At 40.2% G+C, this 16,454-nt stretch overlaps 2 protein-coding genes across 2 annotated transcripts; one reads left to right on the forward strand and one right to left on the reverse strand.

The window, feature by feature from the left end:
- Nucleotides 1-753: 753 nt before the first annotated feature.
- Nucleotides 754-11,509, forward strand: znf185 (zinc finger protein 185 with LIM domain; the record flags this gene model as incomplete). The annotated part of the gene is given in 15 exon segments (XM_014006061.1): nt 754-819; nt 964-1,020; nt 1,296-1,376; nt 1,636-1,710; nt 2,795-2,854; nt 4,566-4,631; nt 4,723-4,797; nt 5,066-5,176; nt 6,891-6,929; nt 7,145-7,180; nt 7,877-7,942; nt 8,975-9,049; nt 9,139-9,201; nt 9,828-9,933; nt 11,022-11,509. Coding segments are annotated over 15 exon segments (1,069 nt in total), but the record flags the coding sequence as incomplete, so codon positions are not given.
- Nucleotides 11,411-15,557, reverse strand: pofut4 (protein O-fucosyltransferase 4; the record flags this gene model as incomplete). The annotated part of the gene is given in 4 exon segments (XM_014006060.1): nt 11,411-12,427; nt 12,579-13,201; nt 14,720-15,100; nt 15,213-15,557. Coding segments are annotated over 4 exon segments (1,500 nt in total), but the record flags the coding sequence as incomplete, so codon positions are not given.
- Nucleotides 15,558-16,454: the final 897 nt, after the last annotated feature.

Here is a 16,454-nt window from a genome sequence, read left to right on the forward strand (position 1 = left end):
CAAGAATGCAGTAAGTAAAAAGAGAAGAAGTAAAAGAATGCAGTAAGTAAAAAAAGAAGTAAAAGAATGCAGTAAGTAAAAAAATGTAAAAGAATGCAGTAAGTAAAAAAAGGTAAAAGAATGCAGTAAGTAAAAAAAGAAGTAAAAGAATGCAGTAAGTAAAAAAATGTAAAAGAATGCAGTAAGTAAAAAAAGGTAAAAGAATGCAGTAAGTAAAAAAAGAAGTAAAAGAATGCACGCCAACATCTATCCTGTGTTCATTTGGTGCATGGAGTACATGCTGGCTACTGCTCTCATCTACGTTCACACCAAACCTTAGCCCAATATTTATAAAACAGACCAAGTTATTGTCGTTTTTTGGATCTTCTGAGTTTGTCTCACTTGATTTCGTCACATGCAGAATCAAATTTCAACAACAATTTCCTTCACTTTGACAAACCTAAATTTACTATATTTGAATTATTTTTTTTTGCTACTTTAGTATATAATTTGTGGAAAGTACTCTTTGTTTACACAATGTAAGTGAAGTACTACTGTTTTACTTCAAAAAAGAACTAACTTTCACTATTTTTAAGTTAAAGGTCTGAAAACCTCTTTTCTGCATCGCAGCAACAAAACCATTGCAGAATCAATTCTCTAGATGTGCCCCCCCGCCACCCGATTCTTTTCTTTTGTTTATGTCTTATTCTTTCATGTGTGTGATTGAAAACTGCCTCAAATTCCATGTTTTTCTCGCGCGTCTATTTTCCGCAGCTCCACCGGTGACACGCTCGCTGCCTTGTCTGACACCCTCATTTCTTTTGACACAGACTCATCCAGGTATTTCAAATATATATACAGAAATAAATCTATAAAGCTGCGCAAAAACAATATGAGAGAAATAATCTCTTGTCAGTAGCACATTATTGCCCACAGCTTCCGCAATAAAGCAGCTTGATCACAGAAGTTTGTTTTCCTCTCCAGCTTTAAGGATGACAAGACAGCAGTGGCGAAGGAGAAAGGAGGAAACTCAGAGGACAGGTAGAAAAAAATCAATATCTCCCTTGGTCGTGTCACAGCAGAGCTGGTTTGAAAATAAACCTGGTCTGATTACGGTGTTCACTTTAGAGGAATTACGAAGTAACACAAATCTCGGTCTCAGGTGCCTTAAACAACCTGTGTCCCAAATTACGCTTGATTAAATACGGTTTAAAAATATTTGCTAAAGAGATATATGCACTTTCCATGCCAAAGCAGGTGCAGTAACAAGCTGAATACTTTTTTTTTCTTCCCATCTTCTCTTTGTCTCTCTGCAGCGTTGAACAGAAGCCAGCTCCAGATCCAACGCTCAGCAATAGTGAACCAATAACAGACAATCTCCTGGGCTTCGGCGATAGGTTTGTTAAAAATATGCTCTTACTGATTGNCCCCCACACACACACACACACACACACATACACAAACACACACCACATTTGGGATTCTTTTGAATCTTCTCCATGCGGTGGCACTGTTGGACCTCTTGTAAACAAATAAAATAAAATCCTTCCTCAGCTGGCCTGGTTTAAGCTTTGAAATTGTTTCCTTTTTTAAAGGGAAAAAAACCCTCTTTGTTCTTTAACTTCTCAACCCTTTTTCTCCTTCCTCACTCTGCAGCCCGAAAGAATCAGCAGAGCCTGTTCCTCCCAGCCCGGGACGCTGGAGTCAGGATCTGCTCCGTGAATTAAGCAGGTACACAAGAGTTAGTTAGAGAATTCCTCAGCAGGAAAACCAATAGTTTCTTTGTCAGTCAGAAGCCAGAATATTACCTTAACTCACCTTTTTGCTTTGGATTTTTTCTGTTTTTTGTGATTTATCTCTGTAGTGAATCATTATCCCTTTTTAACACAATGTCTGCCATCTATACTATAAACATATAGTACAATAAATGGCATTTGGTACACCAGTTCTAATAAAATCCAATATTGTTATCAAATGCCACAAACAAATTATTCTGGAGAGAAACAGCCAAAAAACATCAGCATCAACGAGACAAAAAGGACGTTTTCAGTACTAAACACCATTAATAACTATCATCAATGGTAGGAACTATATAGTAAAATAAAAAAGGTCAGCTATCCTCTTGAAAATTGTATCACAGAGAAAAAACAAACCATACTTGAATTAAATCAACAGTCTTTTTATCTGGAACAGGAGAAAAAAATGATAAAAAATTGATGCTCACAGCACAATAAAACACGATACAGAAATACAGAAGAGCAAAACGCATGAAATTTTTATTTCAAGTCTTTTCCTTTAAAACCAAATTAATCAAACGAGCATGAATCAAACATAATGTAAAACCACCAGCAGATGCGACAAACATCAATTTAAAATTCAAATAAGCTATTTTTTTGTTTACACAAAAAGGGCTAAAACTCTGTGATAGTAGCTGAGAGTCATCCTTTACAACTGCTAACAGAACACAGCAGATTATTATTAGAAAACTAAATCCCATAATGTTGAGCCATATGTTGGAATTCTGGGTAGTAGCTTTATTGACACCCTTCAAAATACCTTCAGATATTTTCCACTTTCTCCCATTACTAAAAGCAGTTGAGCCACCTTGAGTTATTAGATTTTCTTTTTCCCCTCACAAACGCAAAGTTTGATCCAAATGACTGCTGTCAGAATCCAGAGCTGCACGTCAGCAACAAGGTCTCTGATTCCTGAATGAAACAACTGAGTCTGTGTAACTAAAAGCCACGTTTCATCTGCACTTGGACTGGAACTGAAAAAGACTGCACTGATTTGGGCTTTGTTTTGTCACCACCAGCTCCAGCGAGCCGACGGAGGAGGAGGAAGAGACGGATGAGACAGCTCAGGAAACACAAAGGTAGAGAGAGTTGACAGGCTGCTCTTAAACAATTATCTCTCAGTGCAGAGCTGTTCCCTCTTATGAAACTGGTTTTTACTCAGATATGCCTCGTAATGATTTATACGGGCTCCGGCTGCAGCTTCTGGCCCCTCAGAGGCAGACAGCCGCCTGTAACGACCAAAGCTGAGATTATTCCTGACAAAAAGTGCTCAACRCGCAGACAGAAAGGAAATAACCATATTTAGATGGTCTCAGTTGTTAAATAGTTGAGTGGATATGAGTGGACTGGCTCTGTAAATAGTATATGAGGACAACAATAAACTTTACATGCCCTCCTTTCGTTGTCTTCTCTCCATCTAGCAACGAGGACAATGCAGATGGAGCTCACATGTGACAACCACAGTCACTGAATCGAGCTACTTTGACTTCCTTCCATATTTGGTGAAGATTAAATTAGATTTTTCTTTTCACTTTGCTTAAAAGCATCGTATAAGTAACAATCCATTTAGTGTGTCAGCATTTATTTAATGTAAGGCATAGTTTTCTGCTAAACAGCAGAAAAAAACATGTTAATTTGGCAGAAGACCCCCAGATTCTGATCACGATTGAGTTTCGACCCCCCCCCCCGCTTCGTTTCTGTTTATCATTCAAACTGCATTAAATCTTTCCATTATGAGTCAATGCGATCAGAATTCCTCCGACACGAGATGGGCCGCGCTGACAATTGAGAGTGAAATCAGTGTGAAATTGTTTTTCAGCTCGGCTGATCCGTTTGATCCGTATCCGATAGGGACCGCATCCCATAACAGGTAATCATATTGGTTTGGAGCTTGTGACTGTTTTCCAGTCGGCCCAGATAGACGGCGTCGCGACATGCATTATGCAGCGCTTTTCTGATTAGGGCCCCCACTTTTCTCCATTGCAGGCCCTCTGACCTGCTTCAGCCCCGCTCAGATATTTCCATCAAGAGTTACGAGAATGAGAACACAACAACAACAACCCACACTCCCCCCACACCCCGCTCTCAGTCCAGTTCTATACTGTAACCTCTGCTTGCTGCACTGATGCTATCGTGTTGTTACATAATGGTCCTCAYTGCTCCACCTGCTGTTCGTTGCACATTAACCATTAGTCACAGTCGACAGTTATTGCTCAAGAAATGCTGCCAATTTATACATTCACGTACCAAATTAAATAGTTTTGTCTTTGATATCATTTTTTATATTTAGAAACCAAGCTGTCCAATTAAAATAGTTAATATACACTTCTTGTAAGCAGGCTGAGAAAACCCCAGAACATACTATCTTCATAAACCGAGTAACCAGTGATAATTCTACAGACTAAATCAACTAGACTCTGCAAAAAAGTGATACTTTTTTTCCCGTCCCCCATTTGTGACGCCCTCTAGAGGGTCGGCACCTATTGCTTTTGCCTACACTGCCTATGCCACGGGCCAGCCCTGTTTACAAAACCTGCTGTGGGCCATCGTGGAAATTACATTATAATGTTTTTTCTTTCTTTTCTTTCATTTATTTTATATCTCTGACAGTATAAGCAGTAGAACCCCGAAATTCCTTGCAGACAACCTCAACCCCATCAGTACTGACACCATAAGGCAATGAACTGTATAAAACATCTGCAAGTGAGAGATGGAAGAGAAAAGAAAAGATAAAGGAACTGATCTGATTTGACCTATGCATCGCCCCTGACCTCTGTTTTTTTTATGTAGATCCAGCACTCGGCGGCACTGGACGTATACATGGGAGATATCCCAGCAGACCACCATAGAAGAGAGGTGAGGACACCACTTTGATTTCCCGCTTATGCTGCGTCCTCCTGCATGTGTCCATTACCAGCTAAAATCCTTCTATGTTTGCCCACCCCAGCCAAGAAGACACTGCTGCAGAAGAAACACAAGAGCCAGATGAAGATCAGCAGACGGTTATCATGTTTGAAAGAAAGTAAGTCATCTCTTTATTAAAAAGCTCCAGGTGGCTCCTTTTATCCCCGTAACCTTCTTTCCTTTCACGGCGGTGCGGTAACCAGGCTCTTACAGCATCTGCTCGCCGAGCTGGAAGATATTGTGCACTGGTGCTGATGAAAGTAGGTCAGATATTTGTTGCAGCTTGCCCCTCGCAAATGCGGTAAAGAGACTGCCCTCTTGTAACCCCTGACTGCCTTCCTTTGAGAATGCTCAGAGTGGGATTTTTGCTTCGTTTTGTCTTTCAGATCCACTGAAAATGACTCCCCGTGGGACAGATGGACAACACCCACCATCTATACAATCGGTACGCCAGGAGAGGAGGAGGAAGAGGARGAGGAGGAAGAGGAGGAGGAAAGGTAAAGTTACTAAACTGAGCTAATTCCATTTGAGCACTTAACTCAATATCTGTAAAACTGATTGAGTTAAAATAATTTTTGTGTYGGATAAGAGTAATTACTTGTGGCAGCCATTTTGAATTATATTGTCTCCGTTAGCAGTTATATTTGTATCCAATGATTACTTTCTAAAAGTTTTATTAAAGCCCACTGTTCATGAGATATTTTGCAAACAGACAGAGTTGACTCCAACAATTAATGCCAAGGCAAAGATTGTTTCACAACATGTAGGGCTCAGAATATGTTAACATTTTTGGATAACTTTCAGCTACTACCACAACAAACTCCAGTTCAGTATCTGTAGAACTGACTGAGTCATAGCCTTTAGTGCTGTCAAACTCATTTTCATAGCTTTGACATTTTGTGTTTAACTTCGACTAAAGACGAAACATTCCTCATCTTATATGGCTGAGCACCACGAGCAAACAATAATTGAGCTTCATGTGGTATTGTGTGCATGGAAACAGTATTTTACCACATATTTGTTTGAACACTGACTAAATTTGAAATAAATGATACAAAMGTACTAWTACTTGTAMGGGTTTTAYTCACTGGTGAGTTATGGTGAGTAGCTGTCATCTTACATTCTGAACTCTCCCACTTCCTGACAGGAAGTTCCCACTGGAGGGGTGGTTCAGTTTAAATTTACGACCACTACAACTGGGTCACAGTAAAAGTAGTCAATGAAATGGTAAATGGTAAATGGACTGAACTTATAGAGCGCCTTATCAAGTCCATCCAGATGGACTGGACCCCAAAGCGCTTTACACTTACAGACATTCACGCATTAACACTCACATTCACACACTGATGATGGTAAGCTACAATGTAGCCACAGCAGCCCTGGTGCACACTGACAGAGGTGGGGCTGCCATGAACTGGTGCCACTGGACCCTCTGACCACCATCAAGGCAGGTGAAGTTCTTGCCCAAGGACACAACAACTGAAARGGCTGGAACGGGGGATCAAACTGGCAACCTTCCGGTTACAGGACGACTCCCCTAGCCACTCCACCACAGCCGAAAATGCAGTGAAATGGAGATTTTACAAGTCGGATTTCACCTGCTATAGGCTGCCAGCCACTTTTAAACCCTGTGCACCTCCACCTAGTGGTGGGATACCATCATTTCACTGGTAAAATRATTAACATGCATTWTGGGAGATTCTGTTTATGGTCAATGCAGCRTATGCTTAWATAAAGACATTRATACATTTGTGAARCTCTTGTGGGCCACRTAAAATACTGTGGTGGGCCACATTTGGGCCTTGAGTTTTACATACACTTTAGTGGATTCTATGAGGTCATTTTGCTGCAGTGAATTGAGTAGTCTTCTAAAGGTAATCAGTTATAGATTTCTCTCCAAATATTAGTTTCTGAAAGTTTTTTTATCAGTTCTTTGGTTTTTGAGATATACAACTGTATCTAAAAAAAATAGACTTTGATAAAATCGTTTTTGTGTTTGCCACAGTTTGATTTGTTTTAGCTGTGGGGGCCATCTTGAATTGTGTTGATTTGACAGAGGAGGACAGTTTCATGAGATCTACTGTATCCAGTGATTCATTAGATATCTTACTAAAAAACAGACGCACGGTATTTTTTAAATTCTTATTATTATTGTATGTCTTAAAAACCTGTCCAGTCTTTCTAAAAGCACTTTTGTTTTGCGTTTTTCAGCCTGAAGGACACACARAGAGTCACTTACACCACTGTCAGGTTGAGTAAAACTCTTTAAACTTGTTTCAAAAAGTGAACAATTTTACAGACAGTAACAAATTTACTGATTTTCTTTGCATTAACATTAAATAAAAATCAGAAAGCTCTGCTTTTTATCGTTATAACTCTGCAGAATTGCCCCTTTTTGAATTACATTCAAACTTAACAGCTGGTCTTTCCAATAAAAGTCTAACACAGTTTTCCTCACCTTCCAGGGAGGTCTTGCGAGAGTCAGAGCCCGCTATGGATCAGTAAGTTTATGATCATATTAAATGGCATAATGCAAGAATGCCTTCTCCAGAGTGTTATTTTCTACCTTTGGTTTGTTGACGTTCCCTCTTTATTATAAAGAAAATCTTCTATTAACCAGAGCTTTTTGCTCTTTAWAACTCAATAAATTCTAAGCAAGCAGCTGCTGCATCAAGGTTTAATCCACTGTACCTCAAAGTTATTGAGTGGAATAAGTACTTGGTGTATTGAAATTAATTCAAAATTATTCAGTGTAGTTTATGGGAGTTCGTTGTTCACTTTTAACCAGTARAACTGCTTCTGTTCAGGCGTTTCAGTTCAGATTCAGGCCAAACCCCATGGGAACACAGCGGCTTAACGCTCGACGCAGGGTGCACACAGATACCTGCGACCCAGACTTTTAAGAGATCCCCCCTCGAAACAACTCCATTATCCCAGTGAAATGACAAGATCAGCTCTCCCATTGTCTTTCAATTTGCTCTCATTTCCCTGCCTCTAATTATCAGCCTCCAGATGTCAGATTGATGATGTGCATTAGAGGCGTCCTTCTGTCAGATCACAGCCCACTAAAAGTCTGCCATTAGCAAGTAATAGCAGAAAATGAAGGACCTTTCATGTGACGGGGCCCTAAAAGCCATTACGCTGCCGTCGTCAGGGAGTGAAAGATGAGACCTAATGCTGATTCACTCCGTCTGCAGATATGCGACCAGGGCTGTGGTGGAAGTGGAGCAGCGTGASAAAACACCTGAACCTGAAACTAAAAAGTGAGTGAATTTAACTCRTTCTTTATCTGGTTCTACCAGGAGTTCACAAAGGATATGATCAATTAATATCTTACCTGTTAACATCTTAATAGGATAACCCCAGTTGAGAGAAATATACTTACAAAAAGTAAGATAATTTGTGTTTGGTAGATTATTTCTTTGTTGTAAAAATGCTTCTTGGCAATAAATCTTATATTGTTTAAAAACATGTTAATTTCTCTTTTAAATGGTGCCACATTTGTAAGGAACATGCATTTGTGGGTTGAGCAGTAGAGCTCATTATGTGCATGTGAAGAACAAACCAAATCTTCTCTGCCATTGGCAAACTGCTTTTTTTAAATAAGATTTTATTGCCAAGAAGCATTGTAACTAAAAATAAACAATTTAAAAATCACAAATTTCCTTACTYCTTGTGCTAAGTCTAGTTTAATTTGGACCAATTTGACAGGGTAACCAATAGTCCGAACGAGGCAAAAATCAAAATGGATTGTTTTAAAAACAACTTTAACCCCAAATATTTCATAATGATTTGTTTGGATCATTACATGATTATCACAGTAGATATGTGATGACCTACCAGCTGGCACTATTTGTACTTTTGGGGCACATCTAGCAGACATACTGTATCTTGATTTATCTGCTGGAATAACCATGTAATAGAAAATAGACTGATTTTAAATAGTCTCCACCCAAACTTTTATTAAAATTTTGTGATTGGAGTTGTTTAAAGGCAGCTTCACTTCACTTAGCTCTAGGTCAGACTAGGYGTTGGCTTATCAGTCTGTCAGAATTAAACTCTTTCTCCAAACGGAAGTTTCTCAGTTGTTATCTACAGAATGTAAGATAAAAAAAACAACAAAAAATAACAATTGCCCAAATAGTACACGGACCGATGCATACGTTTTGTTGTTATACATTATTAATGTTATCTATGAAAAAATGCATTCTTTTAAATATAAACATTTTTTCACCACAAGTACTTTAAACTGCACATATTAACTCATTTATTCTCACTCCCTTTTTATGCCTAAGGGGGTTTGTTTATGTGAAAGAGTACGTCAATACGACGGAGTTGTCGTTGCATAATGCCAGAGATACGCTTGATGGGTAAGACAAATAAATTACTTAAATATCCCAATTAAAAACGTGTGATGTAACTTTTACAATGGTACTCTTTTTGCTCCTTTTCTTTACAGGCAAGATGCTTTTACTGCAAGCTCCATCAATTACTCTTACAGCAGCCCCTCCAGTTACAGCAGGTAATACCCCACTTCTTAAACCTGCTGTGATAAGGAACATATGTTTGTCTGCATTTAGAACAGCATGGGGCATAAAAAGTGAGCTATTTTCTTTCTTTAGCTGCTTTTACGTCTGCACCTAAAATTCGTCGAACTGCTGTCACCAACGACATGCTGACTGCTTTCACTGGTTTCTTTAAAGGCRCTTTGTGTTTCCGAATATTTTCACTTTGACTGACGCTCTTTCAGTTCGTTGACATGTTTTAGTTGCTGTTTTTTTCCTCCTGTAAGTTGCTTCAGCTGTGTCGTATTATTTCACTTTAACCTCTTTTGTTATTACTCCCTTGCATCACTCYATTCTTCCACCCGCCCATAAATCTGTTTTAAACCCCCACAGTAARCCACAGTCCCGTCTTCCTCCTGCCTTAATTCAGGCCAGATATGTGCAAGCAGCAGGGCAGAAACACCAGTAAGCCAGTTCATTCAGCTCATTAGGGGGCTAAGCAGGGACATSAAAGGATTATTTACATGTATTACATTCCCTCTTACACACACACAAAATATCACATTTTTCCCAGTCTGTGCTTTGGATACTCTAAACTCAGTCAGGCTAAATTGTTTCAGCCACTGATGTTTTWTTYCTGCAGAGTCCCGCTGTCATCCACCTGTACGTACTGYGGAGAGCAGGTGGGCAATGATGCCAAGATCACCATCGAGCACCTCAATATTAACTGCCACCCCACCTGCTTCAAGGTAATCTGCCTGAGTAATACTCCTCTAAAGAACTCATTTAGTTTGCTTTTTAAAACTACAAGATTAMTTTCTTTAAAGCTGCATCTGTTTTGCTTAATACTCTGTTTAGAATTGATTTAAAGAGGCAAAGGCGTCACATTTATTAAAAAATGGTATCTGCCTTTTTATGCCAGTGTTAAACTAAGAACCATTTTGATTAAAACTTGTAAACGACATTACTTGTTGAGGAATGACTCTCAGCTACTACCACACCAAACTTTACACTATCTGACCTATTTTTAAGGTGGKTTAGCTCTAGCACAATGTGCCTACAGATTGTGTTTGCAAACTCGTGAGTTACTATCACACCACTTGTTATTGCTAAATGCCTATAAACTTTACTGAGCTGTATCTTTTTGTGTTTCCTATTACCAGTTTGCTGTGGTGGCCATCTTGAATTAGTTAATCATAGATGTTCATTATATTTTGCTAACAAACCTACATACAGTAGTTGAATCCATTATTTCTTGGAAAAGCCTTTAAAACAAATGTCTTTGTCAGCGCTCTGTTAGCGCTGTTAGCTCTCAGAGYATAAGTTTGGGATCARTCGCAGCTACTACACCAGATACTGTATTAGCTCAGTGTGTAAAACTGACTGAGTCATTATAACCATCTTCATGTATGCAAAAGCCACTTAGCTTTAGCTGCCATCTTAAATGGGACTGATTTCAAACAGTCAGTTGTACATGCAGTGATTACTTTGAGTTTCATTAAAATCTGTCCAGTGGGTCRTTAGACATTTAGCTAACGCATTAGACAGACAGAGACAAAAACACGATTGCCTTTGGCTGCCAATACTTAAAATGTGTGAAGAATGATGGCATTTCTTTATAACTATATATTTATTATACGACAAAGTCATAGGCAGCACAATGGTTTAGTGGTTAGGACTKTTGCCTCACAGCAAGAAGGTCCTGGGTTCAATCCCTGGTTTAGATCCGGTTTGCGTGTTCTCCTCATGCAAATTATGTTTCCTTCCACAGATTTTACCTGGTTAAATAAAATAAATATATATATTCAATCTAATGAGTTTGCACTTTTTTTTTCAGTGTGATATGTGTCGTAAACCAATGGGGGACCTCCTGGAYAGCATGTTCATTCACCACGGGAAGGTCCACTGTGAGAGTTGCTACTCCATCTAGTAACGATCACAACTCTTCAGCAGCTTCTCCCATCATCACTGACTTTTCTTTATGCTTGTTTGCATATAAACTGAACTAGTTTAACACGCAAGTTTGATTTTTTTTTTCCTTCCCCTTTTTGACTATTAAACAATTTGAAGTGATCAACTGAACTTTTTGATTCATACATTAGGTCACATTTTTAATGTTATTATTATTTTGTGTGTTCGTGTGGTGTTTTTTCTGTTGTCATGAAGGATTTGTCTTTAAAACATATGCTGACTCACTGAAAAGTGGGGTAACTTGGTAGCAAAAAGTTACTTTGTTACAAAATTCATTTATTCTTCTTGTTACAAAATAGTGTGTTTTCATGTAAAATGCTTTGTTACCAAAATAAAACAAACAGTACAAAAGTGCGTAAAATTAGCATTGTTTAAAAAAAAGACAAACAATGGATCATAAAGTTTCAAGAGGTCATGGTCACAATAAAAGGCATGAATCGTTATCAATTGCACGTAAGGTTTTTAGCCTGTTGCAACACATAGAAAAAGTCAGTAATATTCTGATGTAAAGCCATTTTCATGAGCGAGTCTGCCAGTGCAGCTGTGCTTGGCATTTCTTTTTTTAAAATAACATTTGTCCTCACTCGGTTGCTTCAAGTGGCTGTTWACATAAATAGGACTTCAGCCAGTGACCATCAGCCACCTGCAGAGTAACTGTAAGAAAGCAAATGCAGTCCACTGGCTGCAGTCCTGATGGCCTTCACACACAGTTAGGCAGAGCTCCTTGAGTGCGCTAGACGAGTCTTTGGCTCTGCTCCAGTTCAGAGGAAAGCTGCACAAAACCACACGGTTAGCATTTAGTGCTTACAACTCAAAGCAAGCGAGAGACGAGAACGCCTACTCTGTGCTGGAGACGGAGGGAGCTGAAAATATTAGCATCTCTCGTCATAAAACCTTGTTTTCTATTATTAAATGTGTAATCAGGACAAAGGGATCTGGTAAGTAGAAAATATTATAAAACTATTCACAAAGGAAGTTCTGGCTCAGGTGCAAATATTAAAATAAAAATATATGAGCAGCAATGTTCCACTCAATCCCTCATTTAAACAGAAAGGGTGTGTATTATGGGATGCCTCTGTAATCCTGGACATGCTCCATCCCTTTTTGTATCAAAGCCTGTGTCAGTGTTTTCCTCTGGCTCTGCTCACAGCGATGTTTTGGATGTGCTTCCACAGCAGAAAGGGGTCTGACTCGTTATGTCTTATCAGAGACTCCAGACCCTCAGCTTGGTCCAGGCTCTGCCAGTAATCCTGAGGCCATATTTGCAGCCATCTGTGGACAGATATGCAAACAGATTAGGCAAATGATGTTTTAATTAAACAGTAAAACAAGGGCCACTATTTATTTCCTTTGAGACATGCTTAGTCACGTGAGAGGCGAGAAAGCAGACTGTTCTCACACCCGGAGAAGCGAGCGCACTCACCCGTCATCCGTTGGCAAGTCTTGGACGTTTCCGTACCCCGGGCTGGGCAGTTGGCAGCCCATGTGAGAGTTGCTGGCCATTTTAGGCCGAGGGGGTTGGTTCTTTTTGGGGGATTTTCTGTACGCCCTTTCTGAGGCCAATCGTGCGTTCTCCTGGTCGCAAACGTAACATTCAAATCCGTTTAAGTAGTTGGGTTTACTCATGTCATTAACGCCCCACTCGCGGGACTCCAGCGCCTCGAGCAAACGAGCGTTCGTGATGCTCCTGTGGTTTTTGAACTTTAAATATTTCACGTACTCGTCGTCGTTCTCATCCAGACGCCTGAGAAAGTCAGCGAGGGACTTGGGCGAGGGGAAATCGTCTATGATTATCACCGAGTGGCCGTTGGGCATCCAATCGCTCACCACGGAGGAGCCCCGATAAACGGGCACGCAGCCCTGGTGGAGGGGCCGCCAAAGCTTCTCCGTCACGTAGTCTGGACACAGGCCGTTCTCCAGAGCCAGGTGGAACTTGTAGCGCGCGACGAAATTCATGAAGCCGGGTTCCTCGCCAGTAGCAGTGGCCGTGTCCTCCAGGTGTTCTGGTAGCTGTTTGTTGTTCAGGCACTTTCCATAGGAGTCCACCTATACGGAGAAAAAAAACACAATGGATGAGGGAGGAGAAAGTCCAAGACACAGTTACGACACATTTAGATCCAATTATTTATAAATGATTTTTGCTAATAACACCACTTAAAGATATTTTTATTTAGCTTTAAACAGCTTTAAAAAGTCTTCAGTTGATCCAAAATGCTGCTGCTAGAGTTTTAATGAGAGTTGGAAGGAGAGATATTTCTCCAGTTTTAGCTTCTCTCCACTGGYTCCCTGTCAAATTCAGAATAGATTTTAAAATATTACTTCTAACACATAAAGCTCTTAACAACCAAGCTCCATCATATATTAAAGCTCGTGTTGTCCTATATTTTCCTAACAGAGCACTTCGCTCTCAGACTGCAGGTTTACTTGTGGTTCCTCGAGTTTCTAAAAGTAGAATGGGAGGCAGAGCTTTCAGTTATCAAGCTCCTCTSTTGTGGAACCAACTTCCAGTTTCTGTCTGTGAGGCTGACACTCTGTCTACTTTTAAGATTAGACTGAAGACTTTCCTTTTTGGTAAATCCAATAGTTAAGGTTGGTTTACAGAGTTATTCCTTCATTACGTTGCTGTAGGTTTAGATTGCTGGAGGACAAACTGACCACATTTCCTCGCTCTGCTGCTGTGGCCAATGTACTGCTGAAAGTGGGAGACAGTGACGGAGTGAAGATTGAACCCAATCAGCTGGGTTCGTTCGTTCGTTCGTTCGTTCGTTCGTTCGCTCGCTCGCTCGTTCGTTCGTTCGTTCTTGTGCAGTTCCCTGAGACAACATTAGTTGTGACTTGCCCCTATGTAAATAAACTGAATTGCATTATTTTCCCACCTAAGTGCAGTAAACAAGTTTCAATTATCACTTTAATTTGTGTTAGCTCACTGACAAATGCACACTTAAAAATGCTCTTTCAAAAATGCACAAGGCAAAATGTCATCTTGCTTTACTGATAACAAATCAAACATCAGCTGCATTCAGAGCAAATGTGCCTTTATCTGTCAGTGTTCACATCAGCTGAGGCAATTTTTCATTTTAAAGCCTGCGTAGACTGATAAAGGTTTTGTGGATACTGTTATGCAACCGTATTGTCTTCCCAGATGGATTTTCATAAACTGCCCAGTCAGAGCTGTTTATACAGCACAACATTTATAACAGTACAACAGCTGCATGAATAAAATTCTGACCTAAGGTTAATGTGTAAATAGAAGTGGGAAAGACTGAATTACTATAAAGTGTTCAGCTTGAAAGAGCCTGTTCTTAGTAGTTTTGAACAATAATAAGAAGAAGGCAAAAACCTAAGAGGAACAGAGCAACAACATCTGTAAATTGTCTAAATGTCACTTTTCTCCACATGTCTGAACTATTAATCACTGTGAACTGCAGTAATATTAAGGTACTTCTGTTCAAATATGAATTTTTCTTCAAACTAGTGTTGTACTTTCCCATAATTACATTTACTTTAAAGGAAAACCTCATTCTACATTACAGCAGAATCAGGACGGCCTCTAAAGCACTCTACCTGTATATATTTCATGAGTTCCTGGACGTATCGGTCTCTGTCTGACGGCACATCGCAGTGAGACTGCATGTAGAGCACAGGAGCCAAACCCTCCCTCCTCAGGCGGTTCTTTTCCTCCAAGGCCACAGCCACGGGCTCCAGTAGGTACTCCAGGGAGGGCAGCCACTGCAGGGTAAGTGGGTAGTCCGACTCCCTGCGAAACGTGGCTGTATAGTTGAAGAGCCTGATTGCCGGTCCGTGCGAGAGGATGTAGTTATTCATGGGTGACTCTTCGTGGAAAAGTGCCCAGGTCTGGTGATGGAGACGAGGGAGCGGCGCCTCATAAGCCCTGAAGTCTGTCCCGTAAAAGATGATGGATGCGGTCCTCTTGTACAGCTGCACCTTTTCAAGATCAAAGTCAAGATTAGTAGAATAAATTGAGTTAATTATAATGGATGTGTGCATAAACAGGCGTTATAAGGACAGCTTTATGACGGTTAGGCATAGTAAGTACCTTGCGGTTGCTTGTGACGAGGCAGGAGGAGGTGGCGCAGTCGATGCGTTCAGTGTCCCCAGGAAAGTGTGGGAAAAGTCCGCCGCTCCACCAGAGGAGAATGGGCAGCTCCTTGTTGCTGCGGCGGTCGCTGTTACCGGGTCCTCGGTACGAAGCTACGGAGGCGAACTCCATGTCTGACAGAGCGCTCTGGGGCTGGAAGGCTCCTCGGTTCACGGCATCAAAGGAGGAGGCGTTCGGGTGAAGCTGTTCGTCCGGGAAGGAGGCGAAAGAGACCCAGACCCAGCACAGGACAGCAAACAGCCCCAGACATACACAGGGCAGCAGCCTCCTCCTACCTGCCATCTGTTAAAACACAAAAATGAAAAAAATAAATGCTTTTTGGTGTTTATTTTTTTAACGTTTCGAACCGAACAACTAAACATTAGCTCCACTAACTTCAAGCAAACGTTTCTGTATGGAAACACCGACACAGTTTCTAAAATATTATCTTCATGACAAGAAAACGAAACTAAAATGTAAACACTTTTCTGCAAGTCCCAGTAAAACTTACCTTTGGTGTGCGCTTATAACGGGATCCTGCCTTACATCAGTAACAACAGGCTCTTCTTCTACGTTTTAATTGCTGCTTTTCTAGAGCCACGTAAATCTAGCGCCACCTAMAGGTAAAATAAAACCTCTACATCTCAAAGCAGCAGTTTTTATTAWAAGAATAAAATGATGCGAGAATAAAGACAAAAATAATACGAGGTACAAATAATAATGACAGTCGTAATAATAGGAGAATAAAGACGCAACAATACAGGAATAAAGTCATAAATATGGGGTTCCAGATGTGCCAAAATTATGTTGTTGTTGTTGTTGTTGTTGTTGTTGTTGTTGTTGTTGTTGTTGTTGTCCATGTTGTTAAATTCTGTCTATACAACTATGCAAACGTGCCAAAACCATGCATATAAGTTGTTCACTATGTCCTCATGTCATGTTGTTAGACAATGTTGTTGTATATGTTGTCTCTAGTAGTTTTTCTTTGATGTTACAACCTGTCATGGACTGAGGCTCAACAACATATTTTTGACACATCTGGAACTCCTTAATTATTATGATAAACAGAGTTGTAAAGTAACTAAGTACAAATACTTTGTTACTGTACTTAAGTAGAAATTTTGGTTCTATTTCGTGTAAGCTCCGCCCTCTAAGGCTATCGCAGATGGGTACCCCCGCGCGCGCTCGCGCATTCTGAAG

Source organism: Austrofundulus limnaeus, unplaced genomic scaffold (genome assembly GCF_001266775.1).
Source record: "Austrofundulus limnaeus strain Quisiro unplaced genomic scaffold, Austrofundulus_limnaeus-1.0 Scaffold34, whole genome shotgun sequence".
NCBI lineage: Eukaryota > Metazoa > Chordata > Actinopteri > Cyprinodontiformes > Rivulidae > Austrofundulus > Austrofundulus limnaeus.